The 16,710-nt window shown below is 49.3% G+C and overlaps 9 protein-coding genes across 9 annotated transcripts; 5 read left to right on the top strand and 4 right to left on the bottom strand.

Annotated features, from left to right (window-relative positions):
- Window positions 1-86: 86 nt before the first annotated feature.
- ASPZODRAFT_2130135 (hypothetical protein) lies at window positions 87-1,946 on the top strand (the record flags this gene model as incomplete). Its single annotated transcript, XM_022727839.1, has 7 exons — window positions 87-200; window positions 252-410; window positions 472-607; window positions 668-883; window positions 943-1,523; window positions 1,587-1,700; window positions 1,775-1,946. 7 exons carry the CDS (start codon window positions 87-89, stop codon window positions 1,799-1,801), a joined length of 1,347 nt encoding a protein of 448 aa, XP_022581214.1. The 3' UTR covers window positions 1,802-1,946.
- ASPZODRAFT_132825 (hypothetical protein) lies at window positions 1,594-2,963 on the bottom strand. The gene is made up of 2 exons (XM_022723125.1): window positions 1,775-2,963; window positions 1,594-1,700 (listed from the first exon to the last, which is right to left on the bottom strand). Exon 1 carries the CDS (start codon window positions 2,573-2,575, stop codon window positions 1,784-1,786), a length of 792 nt encoding a protein of 263 aa, XP_022581213.1. The 5' UTR covers window positions 2,576-2,963; the 3' UTR covers window positions 1,594-1,700; window positions 1,775-1,783.
- A 140-nt stretch (window positions 2,964-3,103) lies between these two features.
- Window positions 3,104-5,798, bottom strand: ASPZODRAFT_25770 (hypothetical protein; the record flags this gene model as incomplete). The annotated part of the gene is made up of 4 exons (XM_022728018.1): window positions 4,993-5,798; window positions 4,737-4,904; window positions 4,536-4,678; window positions 3,104-4,473 (listed from the first exon to the last, which is right to left on the bottom strand). Exons 1-4 carry the CDS (start codon window positions 5,307-5,309, stop codon window positions 3,104-3,106), a joined length of 1,998 nt encoding a protein of 665 aa, XP_022581212.1. The 5' UTR covers window positions 5,310-5,798.
- Window positions 5,799-6,732: 934 nt separating this feature from the next.
- Window positions 6,733-7,804, bottom strand: ASPZODRAFT_16449 (hypothetical protein; the record flags this gene model as incomplete). The annotated part of the gene is made up of 3 exons (XM_022726673.1): window positions 6,733-7,359; window positions 7,444-7,541; window positions 7,591-7,804. The coding sequence occupies 3 exons, from the start codon at window positions 7,802-7,804 to the stop codon at window positions 6,733-6,735; spliced, it is 939 nt and encodes a 312-aa protein (XP_022581211.1).
- A 725-nt stretch (window positions 7,805-8,529) lies between these two features.
- Window positions 8,530-8,849, bottom strand: ASPZODRAFT_16448 (hypothetical protein; the record flags this gene model as incomplete). The annotated part of the gene is made up of 2 exons (XM_022726672.1): window positions 8,530-8,612; window positions 8,672-8,849. The coding sequence occupies 2 exons, from the start codon at window positions 8,847-8,849 to the stop codon at window positions 8,530-8,532; spliced, it is 261 nt and encodes an 86-aa protein (XP_022581210.1).
- Window positions 8,850-10,242: 1,393 nt separating this feature from the next.
- Window positions 10,243-10,643, top strand: ASPZODRAFT_25768 (hypothetical protein; the record flags this gene model as incomplete). The annotated part of the gene is made up of 2 exons (XM_022728017.1): window positions 10,243-10,425; window positions 10,489-10,643. The coding sequence occupies exons 1-2, from the start codon at window positions 10,269-10,271 to the stop codon at window positions 10,641-10,643; spliced, it is 312 nt and encodes a 103-aa protein (XP_022581209.1). The 5' UTR covers window positions 10,243-10,268.
- A 181-nt stretch (window positions 10,644-10,824) lies between these two features.
- Window positions 10,825-12,091, top strand: ASPZODRAFT_16446 (hypothetical protein; the record flags this gene model as incomplete). Its single annotated transcript, XM_022726670.1, has 2 exons — window positions 10,825-11,083; window positions 11,151-12,091. 2 exons carry the CDS (start codon window positions 10,825-10,827, stop codon window positions 12,089-12,091), a joined length of 1,200 nt encoding a protein of 399 aa, XP_022581208.1.
- Window positions 12,092-12,688: 597 nt separating this feature from the next.
- On the top strand, window positions 12,689-13,663 carry ASPZODRAFT_142496 (hypothetical protein; the record flags this gene model as incomplete). Its single annotated transcript, XM_022724857.1, has 1 exon — window positions 12,689-13,663. One exon carries the CDS (start codon window positions 12,689-12,691, stop codon window positions 13,661-13,663), a length of 975 nt encoding a protein of 324 aa, XP_022581207.1.
- Window positions 13,664-15,592: 1,929 nt separating this feature from the next.
- ASPZODRAFT_66308 (hypothetical protein) lies at window positions 15,593-16,529 on the top strand (the record flags this gene model as incomplete). Its single annotated transcript, XM_022729366.1, has 3 exons — window positions 15,593-15,712; window positions 15,781-16,182; window positions 16,269-16,529. The coding sequence occupies 3 exons, from the start codon at window positions 15,593-15,595 to the stop codon at window positions 16,527-16,529; spliced, it is 783 nt and encodes a 260-aa protein (XP_022581206.1).
- Between the last annotated feature and the right edge of the window lie 181 nt (window positions 16,530-16,710).

Raw genomic sequence — 16,710 nt, 5'->3', positions numbered from 1 at the left:
GATAACATGGAGATTCAAGGAGAGAATCCGTTATATTGAAATAATTTTCATCCGTTTATAATTTTATAGGAAGGTGCCTGGATGAAATGACGTCTCTCTCATTCTCGCTAGCTCCAGACGCGTTGGTGAAGCTCCACAACACGTTGATATGCCTGTCCAAGTTCAGCGACTCTGTGACAATCGAAGCAGAACAAAACTTGGTAGGTGTATCCTTGTCTTGAATCAGTAATACGGCTTATTGATGTTTAAAGCTTCGTCTTAGTACGCTTAATTCCACGAGGACTGCGTACTCTGCCTTTGGGCTAGAAGCAGACAAATTCTTTCAGAGCTATGCCTTCTCAAGAAGGATAGAGGACGAGACAGCGAGGGCTGATCCTCTGGACCGCTTCTGCTGCCAGATCTATCTAAAGGTGTGCTATTGTATTCTTTCTAGGTTCTTTGGTTCCATCTATATGATCTGACAGCATGGAGGCTCTCCTCTCCGTCTTCAAGGGAAGGGCCAACGAAAAAGATAAAGACACGGCAGTTGAGCTCTGCGAGGTGGAATTATACGAGGATGAAGAACAGACAGCATGTAGGCTGGCCGTGCGAATGATCTGCGGTCTAGGTGAGAATTAATGAGCCGACAGGTTCCAAGATTCTGCTGCTGATTCACGCTCTGCTTCAGGGGTGATCAAGTCTTATAAGCTCACGTATGAGCCGATCAGTGCACAGCATGCTGTGTTTGACCGGAGTAGAGCGACAAATCAGTGGGCGATCGAGCCCAAGTTCCTGAAAGAGATCATTGACCACTTCAGTCTGTCAGCGGAGCAGCTTGATATCTCGGTCGACGCGGGCAAGGCTGTGTTTACAAGTTTCACCACGAAAATTACTGACGGGAAAGGTCGATTTTTTCTTATTCAAAACCAGTTCTATGTCTTGGATATAGCTGACTCTCTGTAGAGGTTCTGAAGCAACCCGTGCATACGTCTGTGGCGATTGCCAAGCAGGACTTTGATGAGTTCCTAGCCGAAGAGAATCTCCATGTTGCCATTAATCTGAAAGACTTCAAGTCGGTGGTATCGCATGCCGATTCATTGGATGCCACCATAACTGCGCGATATACTCGCCCCTGTCGCCCTCTGCAACTGGCATACGAGATCGAGGGCCTGAGGTGCGAATTTACATTGATGACAAGGGGAGAAGCGGATGGCGAGCAAACCTCGAGTTCTTCCCGATCGAACGCTCCCCAACTGTCTGCAAGACAGACTCCAGTCCCGATACCCGTCCGGCAAGTCCACAGCAAGAATACCAACGACAATGCACCCCCCGTAAGGACACAGGCATCGAGCCGGTCTATCCGCCCCTTGACGGGGAATTCAACACTTAATACACAGAGAAGCAGCAGCGCTCCAAAGCCACCGGCGGCATCTGTCGATCTGGACAGCCTCTTCGTTCCAGTGGATGACGACAGGCAATGGGACGAGCCAAATTATGAGGCCCAGGACGAGGATGTGCTTGGCTGGGACGCAACGGGAGATCAGGTACGGTTCCCCCATATATCCTGATATGAAGACTTCCTGATATAAGACTGACTTGATCACAAGGAACCTTTGGGTCGAGGTCTGCGGGACACAGAGCCAGCATCAGCTTCGCACCAGAACCAAACAGAACCGAGCCAGGAGGGTATGGGCATACCGCCCACTCAGCGCATGTCACAGGTATGTTGGCTGCAAAGGACTTGTATATACATGTCCGTATATGCGTATGCTGACGATAAAAAAAAAAAAAAAAGGTTCGCGGCCTAGGCCTGTTTGACTAGAATTTCGTCGGTGTTCGTTGTCCCCCCCCCCCTCCTCTTCGCGATAATCCAGCTGGTCGCACACCCTGCCCCGACGCCCGACACAACCGAGCCGTTCTCCAGGTCAATAGGGATCCGGATATATCTCCCCGCGACGTTCCCACGCGCGTCCGTCTCGGGCCCGCAATTCCCATGCTCCCCCCACCCGAAGGCAACGACGGTTCCATCCCCAAGCAGGGCGAGCGCATGTTCGCTCCCCACGGCGACCTGCTCTGGCGGCGGCAAATCCCGCGGCGGCAGCTGGCCGCGATCATTGCGGCCCCAGGCGACCAGCGTCCGGTTCTGTAGGTGGACATAGACACCATGCCAGCTAGCCGCTATCGACCGGTAACCAGAGATGATTTCCTTGGGTGCATCAAGGATATTCCACCTATTATCCGCGGAGCCTAGAATGCAGAAATCCATCGTTGAATCCAAACTTAACTTCCTCGCTATGACCGTAAACTCGCGCCCGCACGTAGCCTCCCCCCCGATAACCCCAATATCCTCAACATCCTCAATCTTACTCGGCGACCAGACGGTCTTCTCCCGTCGTAGCCTCTCACCAAGCTGGCCCTTCCGCGCTGCACCCCATCCGTACACCTCCCCATTCGAGAGGACCGCAACGCTATGTCCCATCCCGCTGGAGAGGTGGACGATCCTCGTCCCGCGCGGGGGGAAAAGCGGTATCAACGTGGGTGACGATACCTGCATGCTTGATCCGAGACCTAGTTCGCCTTTCGATCCGGATCCCATTGCGAAAACTTGAGATTCCTCCCCCTCCGAAACGAGAATACTTCCCTCCCACGTTGCGGAAATATACTTGAACCGATCAAGTATGCCTTGTGTCTTTGTCGGAATGACGATTTGTACGAATTTATTCAGATTTGGTCCAGGAGATACCCCACACCGTCCATCAATATTACATCCACTCGCGTAGACTTTCCCATCGTCACAGAGGAGGAGGGTATGGTTCCCCCCCGCGGCGATGGAAACGATATCTCCCACGTCTACCTCTGTGGACGGCTCGAAAAGACATGGCTGCGGGGTGGACACGTCCTCGTCGTGGCCTAGGCCGAGTTGGCCGCATCCGTTGGATCCAAAGGCGTAGAGGGGCATTTATGAATTAGTGATGATAGTATAGTGTAGAGTGGTAGTAGAGGTATGGTAGAGTAGATAGTAGAGGATTATTTTAACTATTTGAATGCTGAGTCATACGCTAACTACTTATGGATGTCTTTATTGAATGGGTATCTTATCTATAAAATCATTATATACGACTGACTACTCTTTTTCCTCTATCGCCTCGATGGAATCCCCATCCTGCGCGGCAGGGGGAAGGGCGAAATTGTCGCCCTTGGCCGGAACCTTTTGCTCCATGCCCCGGAACATGGGGCTCGTGCGGTGGAAGTACGAGTGGACGTGGCCTTCGAGCAGGCTGTCGTCGGTCTCGGTGGCAAACTCCTCGCTTTGGTCCTTCTCGGAGATCTTGCGCGCCATGGCTTCCTCCCACTCGGTACGGTACTCCTCCACCTTCTGCTTGTAGTCCAGCTCGGCGTCGTAGTATTTGCCCTTGCCCCGCATGCGCTCCCAGAGGGACAGGTGCTTCGGGTGGACGGCAGGGCCGTGGTAGTCCTGCTCGCGGCCCTGGCGGAGATACATCCAGCGGCGCTCCTGTTCCTTTAGGTCCAGGCCGGTCGTATCTGGCAGGAAGACAAACGTGAGCACCACACCCGCCAGGCCAAACCAGGGCACAAAGTAGAACTTGGTCTGCGTGCTGATGTAGTTGTACAGCACGGCGGCGAGAAGAGCGCCCAGCTTCCCTGATGCGGCCGACAGACCGTGGGCGGTGGCTCGGATCGGCGTGGGGAAGACCTCGGCGGCCACGAGGAAGGTCACCGAGTTGGGGCCGAATTGGTTGAAAAAGGAGCTGAGGAAGTACATTGCCTGGAAGGCCTTGATGTTTTCCTTGGACGTGTAGTATTCGTAGTGGAAGCCGGGGACAATGAAGAGGATGAAGACCATCAGGAAGCCGACGATCTGCATCCATTTGCGGCCGTACAGCTTGTTGTCGATGAAAAAGGAGGCCATGTAGTAGCCGACCAGCGAAACCCCGACGTTGCACAGACTCCACAACCAGTTGGGCATGATGGAGGTCGTCTCGGGGCTGATGACGCTGATGAACTCGCTTTGGAACAGCTTGTTGCCGTAGAAGAAAACATCGTTGGCGAACCACCCACCGGCGGTGGCGAGGATGCGGAAGCCAAAGTGGTGGAATGTCAAGCGCAACGACTCGACATCATAGCCTGTCACCGAAGCCTTCTTCTTGGCCACTTGCAGCTGCTTACTGGCCGCCTTCATGTGAAAGGCACGGTAGTAAACCAGCCAGAGAGTGCCAACGGCAGGAATGGCAAAGGACACACGGTAAGTCCACTGCGCAGCGACTTCAGAGTACGGAGCGTTACCGCTTCCGTGGTGGAAGATGAGCAGCAAAAGGATGAGGAGGACCTGGTTGCAGAATTGACCCCAACCCTGCATCAAAAAGGCACTGGTGACTTTTCGGCCCCGGTGCAGACGATCTTCTTTGGTGGAGACCTTTCCAGATCCCACGGCGTTTTCCATTCCACTTGTCGCGGTCATGGGATACTCGCCCCCTTAAGCTTATTAGCGGGGGAAAACAACCCATTTCTCCAGGAACAGAACACCCTGAACTTACCGACACCGACACCGTAGATGAATAGAGACCAGGCATAGCAAATCACCCAACCGTTCTGAGTGACGCCCCAAGCCGCTGTGAGCATAATCAACCCGAGAAGCATAATCGAGGCATCCTGAATGAGACCCCAACGACGACCGAGCCTAGTGCCTTGGTGAGCAAGTGTGTTTTGATCTTCTTTTTTTCGCTGCCATCACCTACCAGTCACCAAGAATGCCAACCATGATCTGACCCATTATAATCCCTACGATTTCCAGGTAATCGATGGCGTTGATCCATTGGGCGCTGCAGGTCTCGTGCTTGTCCCAGCAGGCGGGGAAAGCTTTTTCGAACAGTGGTTTGATATTGCCGATAGAGAAGAGAACATAACTGCGAACACGAGTTAGAAAAGAGTAGTAGTAGTAGTAGTAGTAGTAGTAATAATAATAGTAGTGATAAGAAAAAGAAGAGCACTCACCCCTCCAGACCAAGCCCAGCACCGGGTAGAACCATGTTGCGGAAGTAGTAGCTAACAGGGGAGAGGGGATCCTTCTTCATCATCTCCCAGATGTTTCCCAGTTCCCGCTTGGCCTCCCCGGCATCGTACGAGCTGACGAATTTGACCTTCTGAAGCAGGGGCAGATCCGCCCAGTAGACGCCGTCCGGGGTGTAGCTGTCTTCCGGGCGGATCAGGGCGTCAAAGGCCCCCTTCTCGTGGATGTCCATATCCTCGAGCGGCTGGTGCGTACCCGTCATGTCAGGCCCGTGAGGGGCCCGAGGACCAAAATCGGTCATGGTGTGAGGCAGTGGGAAGAAGCAGAAGGAGGCGGGAGAGAAGAGTAAGAGGAAAGGGAATCCCAGAATCGAAGGAGGGGGGGGAGACGGGAGTTCCTAGGGACTCCAACTAGGGGGGCTGTAAGGAGCAGTCACACACACACGCACACACACAGAGACATATCTCCGAGGCGGCCATCCGCTCTTATAGCGGACGGGTAGCCACCGACTCAGTCCCTCAGGCCATTGTCTCGGCGCCTGGTGGAGTGGTAAAAAAAAACCCATCCTGAGCAGTGAGCATGGTATCCCGCATTTCCCACGCCCAGTCGGAAGCCTTGGGGCGAGTGAAGCGGGGAGTTGCGAGGGAGCCATTGGGTGGCAGCGACTGTCACTCCCACAGCGCGGCGGAGCCTCGCGCCAGTTTCCAGGCGGAGGAAAGAACGACTTGGAAGAGTCCACATCCTGCAGGTGGCCCCGGTACGGCCAGATCTGCCTGTGGCCAATCACTGGCGCACGTGGCGGCAGAATTCTCTGCGAGCGACGCTACCGCCTGCGGTTTCCGGCGCCGGGCCCTGCGCGCCTCGCAGATCGTCCATCGCAAGCCCTCGTGAGATGCTCGGCTGGGCAGTGGCAAGTATCGACTATGATACACAATAACCACCCAAATCGAATGTTTGGGGGGGGGGGGTATTACAACACAAGATGCTTGCTCGGAATACAGGCTGTCGGCGGATTACAATGACACCCGGCTTGCCCCTGTTGGGGTTGCGCAGGAGGGAAAACTGAGCGAGCACGTGCTCTCCTGCCTCTCTTGTTTAGCATCATTTTATCCTGGCTGCAGGGCGTTCGTCCCTAAGGAAGGAGCGGGGGAGCTAAATTAGGTCGCGCCTACTTTAAAATCAAACAGATCAACAGATCAACAGGCTTGATGAGCCTGGGGAACCGTTTCTAGAGGAATGGAAGGACACATACACAAGAGGAATGGGTGACACATACACACACCCTTGAATGCAGTGGCAGTTGGTGCTCTGAACCTCCTTGCTTAGACCAATGATCACATCAGATGGCTGTACTACCTGACTGTATATAGTCTGCCTACGGTACAGTTATTGCAACAAAACTATGCAATCTATGTTGTATAGGTACCATACTAGGATACAAGAGTTTGCATATATAATAATATAGAATAATTTATACAATTTCTATACAACACAGGTAAGTACATGACTATAGTTATTAAGTATATGCACATGCAGTATATCAACCAATTAAACTCGGTAAATGGATGAGCCAAGTTAGAATTGACTAGGATAAAAATATACTCTTATTAGTGTTGCGCATAATATGGCTCATATAAATCTACCGACACACCTGTGATATACATGAGAGTTCATAGAAGAGTGAACATATAAGATGTCTAAGAATGGGTACATCTAGTTGAATATCACTCTACCGTAAGACTACCTCTTTCCCCCTCACTCCCCTCCTCATCGGAGCTTGAGGGAGAGGCGATCTCGCCTTCTCCACAGAGGGCAGTGAGCCGGTGAAGAACCCACTGCATCTCAAGAAGATTATAGCTTGGAAGGGGCCGATTGATAGGATCATCAGTTGTTATAACAATCCTATCTCCCGAGCAAAGCTTTTTGTCGACCTCGCAATCGAACAGTTTCACCTTCACCACAGATGAGTCGTAGTCGGTAGGGATAGATGGAGGGATATCGAGAATAACAGGACTGGAAAGAGAGGTGGGCCGTAGCCAAAAGAACTGCATCTCCATCTTACTCTCGTCCTCGCTCTTACCCAGAGGCTTCAGCGCAAAGAGAGCCCCATCCCAGTAGGCATGCGTGTGAGGTGCCATCGTCACCAGATTCGCACAGGTGTTCGTATTTGGTCCAAATACATCTTTTTCCCAGCGCTTGGTTCTCTCGGCGGTCCAGAATACGCGCAGGGCCTGCCAGAAGAATGCCGACTTGGCCTCTTGCCCTTGAAGAGAAGAGGGATAAATGTGAGCGACTTCCACAACATAACCTGCCTTTGTCAAAATGCATTGCTCGTTGTCTCTTATCTTGCACTTGAAATCAATAAATTAGCCATGGTTCAAGGTCTAGAATTAGATCGCAGACTTTACCTGATCTCTACTTTCCTCGATGCATACCCTGTTGATTCTCGGCGGGATCTCGGAGGTAGAGAGTTGTGCTTCAGGGGATAATTCGAGAGATGTCATCGGTGCTGATGAGCAGGATCGTGTATTCCCTATTCGTTATTAGCCCACAGCTGTAGGGGATAGCAGTTGAATATGTACATGGCTTGACAATCTTCTCATAAGCCATATCGGCAACTAGGGTGGAGATATTCATGACTCTGGGCTCATTCACCATTGCCTGCAAATTCTCCAGGTCAGACAGCCAGAGGGTAGCCCAAACGGCCTGGGTGAAAGGAATGCGTGCGTCGCTCATTGCTTTAGCAATATGTTTGATGAGATCATGGCGGCGAGTGTCTTCGAATTCGGCGTTCATGGTTGAAATGGTGATTGAATTTATGATTAGAAAAGAAGAAGAGGAAGAGAGAGAGAAGAGGGGAGGGAGAAATGAAGTGTCACTTGGTGGTTGTCATTGAATACTCTCACTTTGGTTTTTGTCACTTCTGCCTAGAGATAGTACATGCTGTAGGTATAATCATGATATAATTATTATTCTGGTCTGGAATAATATATAAGAGAACATCAAATACTAAGCGCTTGATTATGATGTAACAGCGACATAAAGGTATATAACGCTCAAGTCGAGTATGCACGATATAGCATCGCTTCTATTCAATATATTACTACATTTAGTTCCTTATCTGGTCTCGAGTAAGTAGTTAATGATTCATAGACCTTGTAGGAGGACCTTTTATATCTATTGAAGCAAAGCAAGTTTCATCCATGAACACCCATCGGCGACTCATGACAAGCTCATTTTCTGCAGCATGTTTGCCACGCCATGCTCTGTACACCGAGCGGTACCAAGCCTTATGTGTAGAGCTGCATCACGAAGTTTCGTCTCAATTTCTTCCCAGGTAAGCTCCAAGTCGGCCAGCACAAGAGCAAGGTAATACAGATGCTCGGGGCCTTGACTGAATAGGATATGTGATGATCTCATGACGACTGATGAAATGGTAGGCCTTTGAGGCTCTCTCTTGCTTGGCTTGTCTCTCCTTGGGAGATGACTGACCCCAGTGCTCTTCTTTCCACACGAGACTGTCAACTTAAGACTGAGGGGTCATCGATCCCCATCTGCCGGCGATAGTAGTCGGCTTCATGCATCGCACCGAGTCTGTATGTCACTAGTGATATTTGATTAGCTAAGCTTTGGCATTCAATATGACAAGAAAGAAGGATATACCTCGAGATGACAGAAGGTGTCTGAACAGGTAGAAGTCTGATACGAACCAGCCGTCGTCGCCAGGACGGGCAGCATCATTCACATCTGCAATCCCACAGACGGCAACGGCTCGGTTTCTTGGAGGCAGGTTAGGAGGGCAGCTGGTGAGAAATTCTTCCGACTGTACGACGATGACCATCACCGTATCTTGGAAAGGGAGATGGTTAAGCTCAAGGAAGAGAAGAGGAAGGAAGAAGTGAATGATAATGTGCAAACTGGGTAAACACACTGCTACTTGTCAGGCCTGAGTTACCTTAGCATAGCAGAGCGAAGCATGAATAGTAGTAATATACTAATTAGCAGTCCTCTGCTAATACTGTCAATTTGGAGAATGATATAAATTTGTTACGGCAGCGAAGACTGCCTGGAATCAACTGCTTATCCAAGGAAACGAGCGGGAAAGAGTGACGGACTGACTCTTGCACATAGAAAACGTAGACCCTACAATACATCGAAATAATGGTAGAAAATAAAAGCCTGAGGCATCAAACTCTCGGTATAAATACCAGACCTTCCCCCCCAACTCTTGTTCTTCTCCCCATATCCGGTTCTTTTTGTAGATGGCTATGGACAATGATGAAATATAGTTATAGTGTACCACTGTGCCATCTGGTACTGGGCGGAACACCTTTACTTGCTGAGTCCACCTGTTCTATTTGTATAGTATAATGTCGGCACTAGGTAAGTATAGATAAGCCAAAGACTTCAATATATAATCTTAGACTGAGGATTGGTCTTATAACCACCTACAGCTATGTTTAGCAGACGCAAATGCTATGATCACTATGATGGTCATGTAAAGGCTGTACTTCTGCATGAGATACGTCTGTGGCACAAAGAGCCTCAAAGTTGGAGAACCCATGGATGCTCCAAAGCCTGACTAGAAAATCCTGGACGTTGCCAGCCAGACGCGACCTAGATGAGGTCTCTCTTGGAGCAGTTCTTTGAATCATGAAGATCGGCAGGATACAGGGAAAATTGGTTATTACTATGAAGCTGATTACATCAGCCAATATAGAATAACTAATGAAACTATAGCTATCATAGTATAATTAATAATAGGTAAGTGTTCAAGGCTAGAAATAAATGCTTGCTTTTAGTATCTATTTTAAGCCATAGGATGTATATAGTTAATATATTAGATATCTATGAAGGCTGCATCTTTAGCCTGAGTCTTGACATTAGAGGCAACTTATTTTTAGATAGTTGTATGTTTTTACTGCGTAGAATAAGTCTATATGATTATAATCTATATAGATTCATGGCAGTTTAATAATACCATTACGATCCAGTGATATTCTTAGGGTTGGTTGGCTCAGCCCTGTTCTGTCATACCTGAGACAGCTGGTCGCCTTGTACTATGAATAGAAGTGATTGACATTATTTAAAGGCTTATTAGGCTTATTGGGCTTATTGGGCTTATTGGGCTTATTGGGGGCCTGATGCTGATCAGTGAGATTAATAGTCATTTAGTCATAGATATGTAGTCCTACATATATAAGTTAGTAGTACAGAGTGGTACTCATAATAATAACCCTCCTACTACATCTTATTAACCATGAAGACTTCTGTTATCCTCGCTGCCCTCTCCCTGGCCAGCGCCACCCCCATCGCCTCTTCTTCTGCCGTCTTCGAGGTCTCCATCACCTTCAACGGCGTCAATGGAGCCTCATTCTCCCAGAACTTTCCCGCCGACGACTCCCTCGTGGCGATCAGTACGTCGACTTGTGTTTGAAGAATTTAGTTTTTTGGTGCTCAATAAACTCACTGACTTCCAGCCAACCCGTTGAACGTGAGCAGCATCGCCTCGGTTGGAGGCGGCTTCTGCACCTTTACGGGCGTGGATGGCTCCTCGGTCGTCCTGGACGGGGAGCAGACGGTTTCTGTCTCGCCGCCGCAGCCGCAGAAATGGGGGTCTTGCCAGACTGCTTAAGATATGTAGATATAGGAACTAGAGTGTATTTACTTTCTGAATTGTAGTGTAGGTGTAACGATTATGTCTGTAGTGTAGGTGTAACGACTATGTCACTGTATAACTTACAATCTACTGATCTATTGATCTATTGATCATTAATCATTAATCATTAATCAATAATCAATTGATCTACTGTAATATGCCCCGCAAGTTCTACTCGACAAACCCTCTTCCTTTCTTCTGTTGGATATGTGGTGGACACCTCCACAGTGACGACGATTGGCAGCTCGGGACTCCTCCTCTGCTTGTGTCCGAGAAGGAAGAATGGCAGCAGATATGGAAGCAGCATGCTCGATGGAAAAGAACCCGGAATAGACCCTTTGCCATCCACCTGCCCGCCTCGGAGCTTTCCATGGCCTTCCAGCAGCAGAAAGGCTGGTATCACCTCTTCCGGATGAGTATGAAGCCTTTTTCTTTATTATTATTATTATATATGCCTAGGTCGTATTGATTGTAAAGTCTTAGTCTTGGAGAAAGCAGATGAGAGTCCTTGCCGTCCATCCTATTCTCTGTCTGGAATTGGCGACATGGACGGCGCCCGAGCCCCTCACCGGTTGTTTTTCGTTCCTCTGGACCCGGAGATGGCCTATATTGGCTGCCCTGGCCATAAGACGGCCAGAATTGCCGTTGTAGCTCGGATTCCACACCCATCTCGCGCGCATGACATCGATGATGACGATGACGATGATGATGATGGTGATGATCCCGCTCTAAAAGGATATCTGCTGCATGCTAGATGCTGGGATCTCCTGGAACGACAGCTTGGCTCGCGAGCAACTCAACAATTAGATTATATTCTTGCTGCTCTGAAGAAGTTCTGGAGCCAGGAGGGTGCCTTGGAGATTCCTCGTCTCATATATCAGGGTTTAATAGACTTCACCGGGAAACCTATATTCATGGAGAGCCAAAGGAGTGTGACTGGAGGTGTAATTGTCCCCTATCCCGGGATTGACGATCCTTTCCACATTCCTGCAGTGAATGAACTGTTGCATCGGTCTCGTGTCAGGGGGGAAGAAGGACCAGTGACAGCATTATCATCATCATCATCATCATCAGTGACAGCTTATCTGTCAACACGCCTCTCCCTTCCACTGGAGATCAAATATGCCATCTCTGACTATCTGGATGCCACCAGTGTGCGAAACATGCTGCTTGCATTTGGCGAGTCGCTGCCTGTTTCCTACTGGCTGCACCGTATCCCCACCACCCTTTATATGGAGATTCAAGACAAGGCATTGACGGCTCCCGAGACCATTGACTGGCCATATCTGACTATGATGGTCAATGACAAGAATATCCTCGGTGATTCTCTTGGTATCTGGAACAGATCCCGTATCCTTGCTATTCTAACTCAAGTCACCGAGTATGTGAATGAACTGGATACCCTCAATGGCAGAGCGATATAGTAGGTATAAGACAATTTCTCAGACATGTCGTTTCCTTCTCCAGTGGATCTTCTCTAAATTCTCAATACTCTTGCTGTCTAATAAAGAGGACTATGCCAGGTCGTCTCCTTGCAAAGGAGCCCCCAGGAAATGTAAGCATATAGAATAATAGCATCAAACACTGCTAATATATGTCAGTATTATGAGCTAAACACTGCACGCCTGGCAATCGACAGGCTGGAATTGGTCTGGGATTTTTCATCGCATGTTTCAGACAGCGAGCGCTATGTAACGAGGTCTGGTGGACTTTATGCTGGTTCAATGCAAGCGTTTGAACGCTGAATGGGCTCCCACCGTCTGGGACACTGCACTGGCCGCATGAAGCCCCAAAAGCCTGCCCATCGGGTCTTTGGTGCGGTTGCCATCGGCCGCTATGTTACTTTTGTGGAATATGACCGGATCCGTGATGATTTGGTCCTTCTGACGGCCAATGGGAGGATTCCCAACACCCCGGTGCCGTATCGGCAATTTCATATTGCTCGGCAGTGTCAGGCCGTCACCGCGAAAACGCGTGTGGTATCCAAAATCTCATGAGCCAAGTTTGAAGGCGAGCCCTCGATGTGGGCACAGACAGAAGAGGCCAGGCAGCTGTTCGAGCAACTTCGCGCCCAGCAATGTCGTGTCACCTCATTCAGAAAGCAGGCCGAGGCACCTAAACCTGAGAGGCGGAGCCTGGGGGCGTCTTTTATAAATCTTTTTATCAGCAGCCCAATGGGTCTGGGTATTCGCACCGGAATGGAGCCCCGCGACTCTCGTTTCCAAAGCCAGTTCCGAATGAAGCTTTTGGAAGACTATGAAGTAGTTAAAAATGGTAAAATCTGGTGTCCGATTATGCAGGACTGGTTCCCCCCATCGACCATGACTGCTGCCCACCTCTTTTCTTATAAACATGGGCAGGCATCCATGGATGCCATCTTTGGGCAAATCCGCCCAGCCGAGCTGTTTTCCTCAAGGAATGGGTTGATGATTTGCTCTGCCGTCGAGGAGTATTTCGATGCTGGGGTAATTACCATTGTCCCGGATCTCCCCGAAAGGCCGACAATGGCGATGCTGTCTTACTGGCTAGGCCAGGAAACCCGCGACTTCAAGATCCGGGTCATCGATAGTTCGTGGAGCTGCCTGGACATGAAGATTATACAAGAGAGCAGTCCGACTAAATGGCGCGACCTTGACAATCGACGTCTTTACTTCAGAGGAAGGTATCACCCGGCGGCCCGGTACCTCTATTTCCATTACTGCCTTCAAGTTCTCCGGCGCGCATGGCGGGTTGGTCCGGGCCAACGGGCCGCCTTTGAGCTGTACGATGAGTTGGGGAAGCCCCTCTGGGGGACCCCAGGCCGTTATATGGCCAGAAATATGCTGCGCGCGTTCGTGGAGGAATTGGGGCATGAGTATGAGCCCCTGATGCAGGGGGGGACCCTGCTCGACCGAGGAGACTCAAGGCTACTCCTCGAAACAGCCGCCGCCCAAATCGGCCTAGGAAAGGAGGAAGAAAGCGAGAGCGAAGAAGAGGAAGAGGACGATATCTTGTGAAGATAACTATTCTTCGTTCTGAATGATTAGTTCAAGTTTAAGGAATGGTCCTGACGATTGGGTTCTCCTTGCATTCTTCAGACGAAACGAACCAGAAAAGGATTTATAGCTTAGCTAGGATAATTAATAGACAACAGTCATGTCCTAGAGTGGTTTACCGAGGGGTGTACGTGCAGGAGTGCCTTGAAGCAAGAAAAGATAGTTGAGCTTCAGAGAAGGCGAGGAAGGAGTTACAGTCAGGTGACAGCTCAGAATAATGAATATATGCACGGAAAGCGTTAAACACAAAAAGTTATTTCAATACTTGTAAATAATAGATAAAGTCTATTTTCTATTAAAATCAATTTTCAGTTAATTTGTCAGAACCTAAGGGCGAGGCCTGGTGATATTCATGGTAGACAGGAAGAGCTGGGAGGAAAGAAAGCCTACAGTTTCAATATCACGATGAGAGAACCAAGCGATTTGCCTCTTATCAGCGTACCGTTACCTTGTTCCATCTTCTCCCATCTTCTCCCTTGCCTAATTTGAGGACTTTGGGCTGTCTTGACTGGTTGTAGTGTCTTTAAATGCTAAACCTCTGATAAGGAATGGGCTATTTCCGGATTCCGAGGAGAAGGGGAGGTCAGTTCGGTGCAGATCATCCGAGCGACGCTGCAACAGCCAAAACATCACCTAGTTATGCAGACAATAGTTAGGCATAAGGTTATCTCGGTTGCATCCAGTTGCACCAGTTGCACCAGTTGCGTAGGTAGCTGGAATGACGCATTTTTCCCTCTGAGCGGTTTAAAAGTATATATCACATTGATGAACATGAGGAATCTCGATTATTCCAGAACGGGCATGGTTTGCTGCTCTCCGATGAATGGTCGGGAAGTAAAACCGAGAAAGGGGCTTGAGGCTTCCCAAGATGCTGGACGCAAGGGCAACAGCCAGCCGGGAGTCATTCCACTGAAGCCATTGGTTGGCTCGGGCTGAATATCCGTCGGGCTGTGGAGTTCCTGGAGGATGCGTACCAGATTTGCCAGGTTCATCTCTAAGATTAGAGATTTTAGCTCCTGATCTTCGGAATGTTAGTGGGAACTCCGCGAAGTTGGGTATCGTATCAGAGGACCATCGTCTGTGTCGCAAAGCAAAGAAAACAGGAAGTTGTCCCCTTGCTGAGAGGATTTATTCGGCCATTGACTACCTTGATGATTTCCAGGTAACTTGGTACTACCCACGCCACCACAGTGGTATCTCAACCCCGCCCATCAGTGCCTACTCCGTAAGAAAAACGTGGACAGTATTTCGAACTGCCAGTGAGCGTTCAAGAGCGAGTCCGCGGGAGGACAAGGAATGAGTGACAAACAAATGAATAATATGTTGTTGGATCGTTATCTGAGACAGATTGTACTTGACCGTGAGTCTTGAGAAGAACTGCTATAATTGTATCTGATACGATCGCGATCGTTAAGGCAGTCTTGTGAAAACCGGTTCCTGTATGTCTTCTCTAGTATCCCTTTCTACTTGCGGTAAGATGAAAAGCCAGAGGGGCTGGGACATACATACTTCAGATCAACCGGGAGATGTGGATTGTCGATTGCCTCGTGTGGTTGAGTATGAGTCAATGATATCCCTATCCTCCTTCGAATAGACCCTCTGCATGGAGTATGATCGAGGAATGGAGGAGCCTCAAGTGCCGAGAGAGATCGTTGATCTTTGCAATTAGATTAGCTCTTATACAGGAATTCCAAACTGATATTAACTTTCTGAGACGTTGATATTAGCATTGGCATCTTCTCGACTCTCATTATTTCGCTCTTTCTTTCTATTTTTCGGGGGTCCTTTCAAGCCTAGGATGCAACGGTTACTTGACTGCACTCGAAATCTCAGACCAAGGCTGAACACCAATCTGGTAAATCGAGTTTCAGCTAACACATGTCGGGCAAAATGAATTTCTGGGTCGGTCTTCTGCCGACGGTGGCGGCCTTCACGGCCTTCACGCTCAGCATCTTGTGTCTTTTCGCCGGTACCCAGAAGAATTTCATCATCGACGCCGACATACTAACGGTACGTGGTCTCTTTTTTTCCTTTGTCTCCATGAGCCTCACCATCTGATGTATAACATGTTGGGCTAGATCAATACCCCGAATCCTAGTAGCAACATAGGAATATCGGACTTTTATTCTGTTTATGTCATGTCATATTGCGAAGGTGTCCTGGAAGAATGCTCGTCTCCCGGCTCAAATGTCACCAGGACTGGGCGGAATACAACCAGTTGTTCCGACCGAAAACTTCCCTTTTGGTTCGACCCCGAAGTGGTGTTGGCAAATGAGATCAAAACGGGACAGAGCCTCACAGATATCGGATGGCCAAGCGCCATCAGCGCCGATTTCGTATACATGGCCACCACGAGCAAGACAATGTCGGTACTATATGTCTTGGGTGTGGGGGCATCTGGTCTGTCGATTCTGTTGAGAGTCTGGACGTCAGCGACGGGTAGAGATCCGCAACTGTCAAATGAGTTCACCTGTCTCTTTGTAAGTGCTAGCAACGCCTTGGTTTTGCTTGCTTTGACATTGAATTGTACTCATATTCTCCCCACCTCTTTTTTTTTGTCATACAGATCAGCCTCCTCAATACTGGCAGCGCTTCGACAATTGCCAGCGTCATGGCAACTGAATTCGTGAAACTTATCAACCACCATGCTCAAGGTTCAGGCGTCAGCGCTGATCCTGGAAGAAAATTTCTGCAGATGACCTGGGCCGCTGTCATCTTATTGTTTATCGCGTCGTCTAGTATTCTGACAGCAGTGATCATCGATCGTTCCAAGCGTTGTCATTGTGATCCGCCTGAAGGCGAGGCAAAGCCCTTATTAGAGGAATAACCAAGCAACAGGGATTGTTCTGAAGCTGTACGGAGCAGAAAACAGTACACGGTGCCTAAAATATGTCTCTTTCCATCCAAAAAGAAAGCCCAGAGACAGCAACATGTTGCACAGGCCTGGATTTTGCAAAGATGTGGCGTGGTCTTGACTGGGTTGAAGAGTGTGGGGTAGTAGCAACAAT

Source organism: Penicilliopsis zonata, assembly GCF_001890105.1.
Source record: "Penicilliopsis zonata CBS 506.65 unplaced genomic scaffold ASPZOscaffold_7, whole genome shotgun sequence".
In the NCBI taxonomy this organism is placed as follows: domain Eukaryota; kingdom Fungi; phylum Ascomycota; class Eurotiomycetes; order Eurotiales; family Aspergillaceae; genus Penicilliopsis; species Penicilliopsis zonata.
This window is presented reverse-complemented; position numbering and strand designations above follow the sequence as displayed.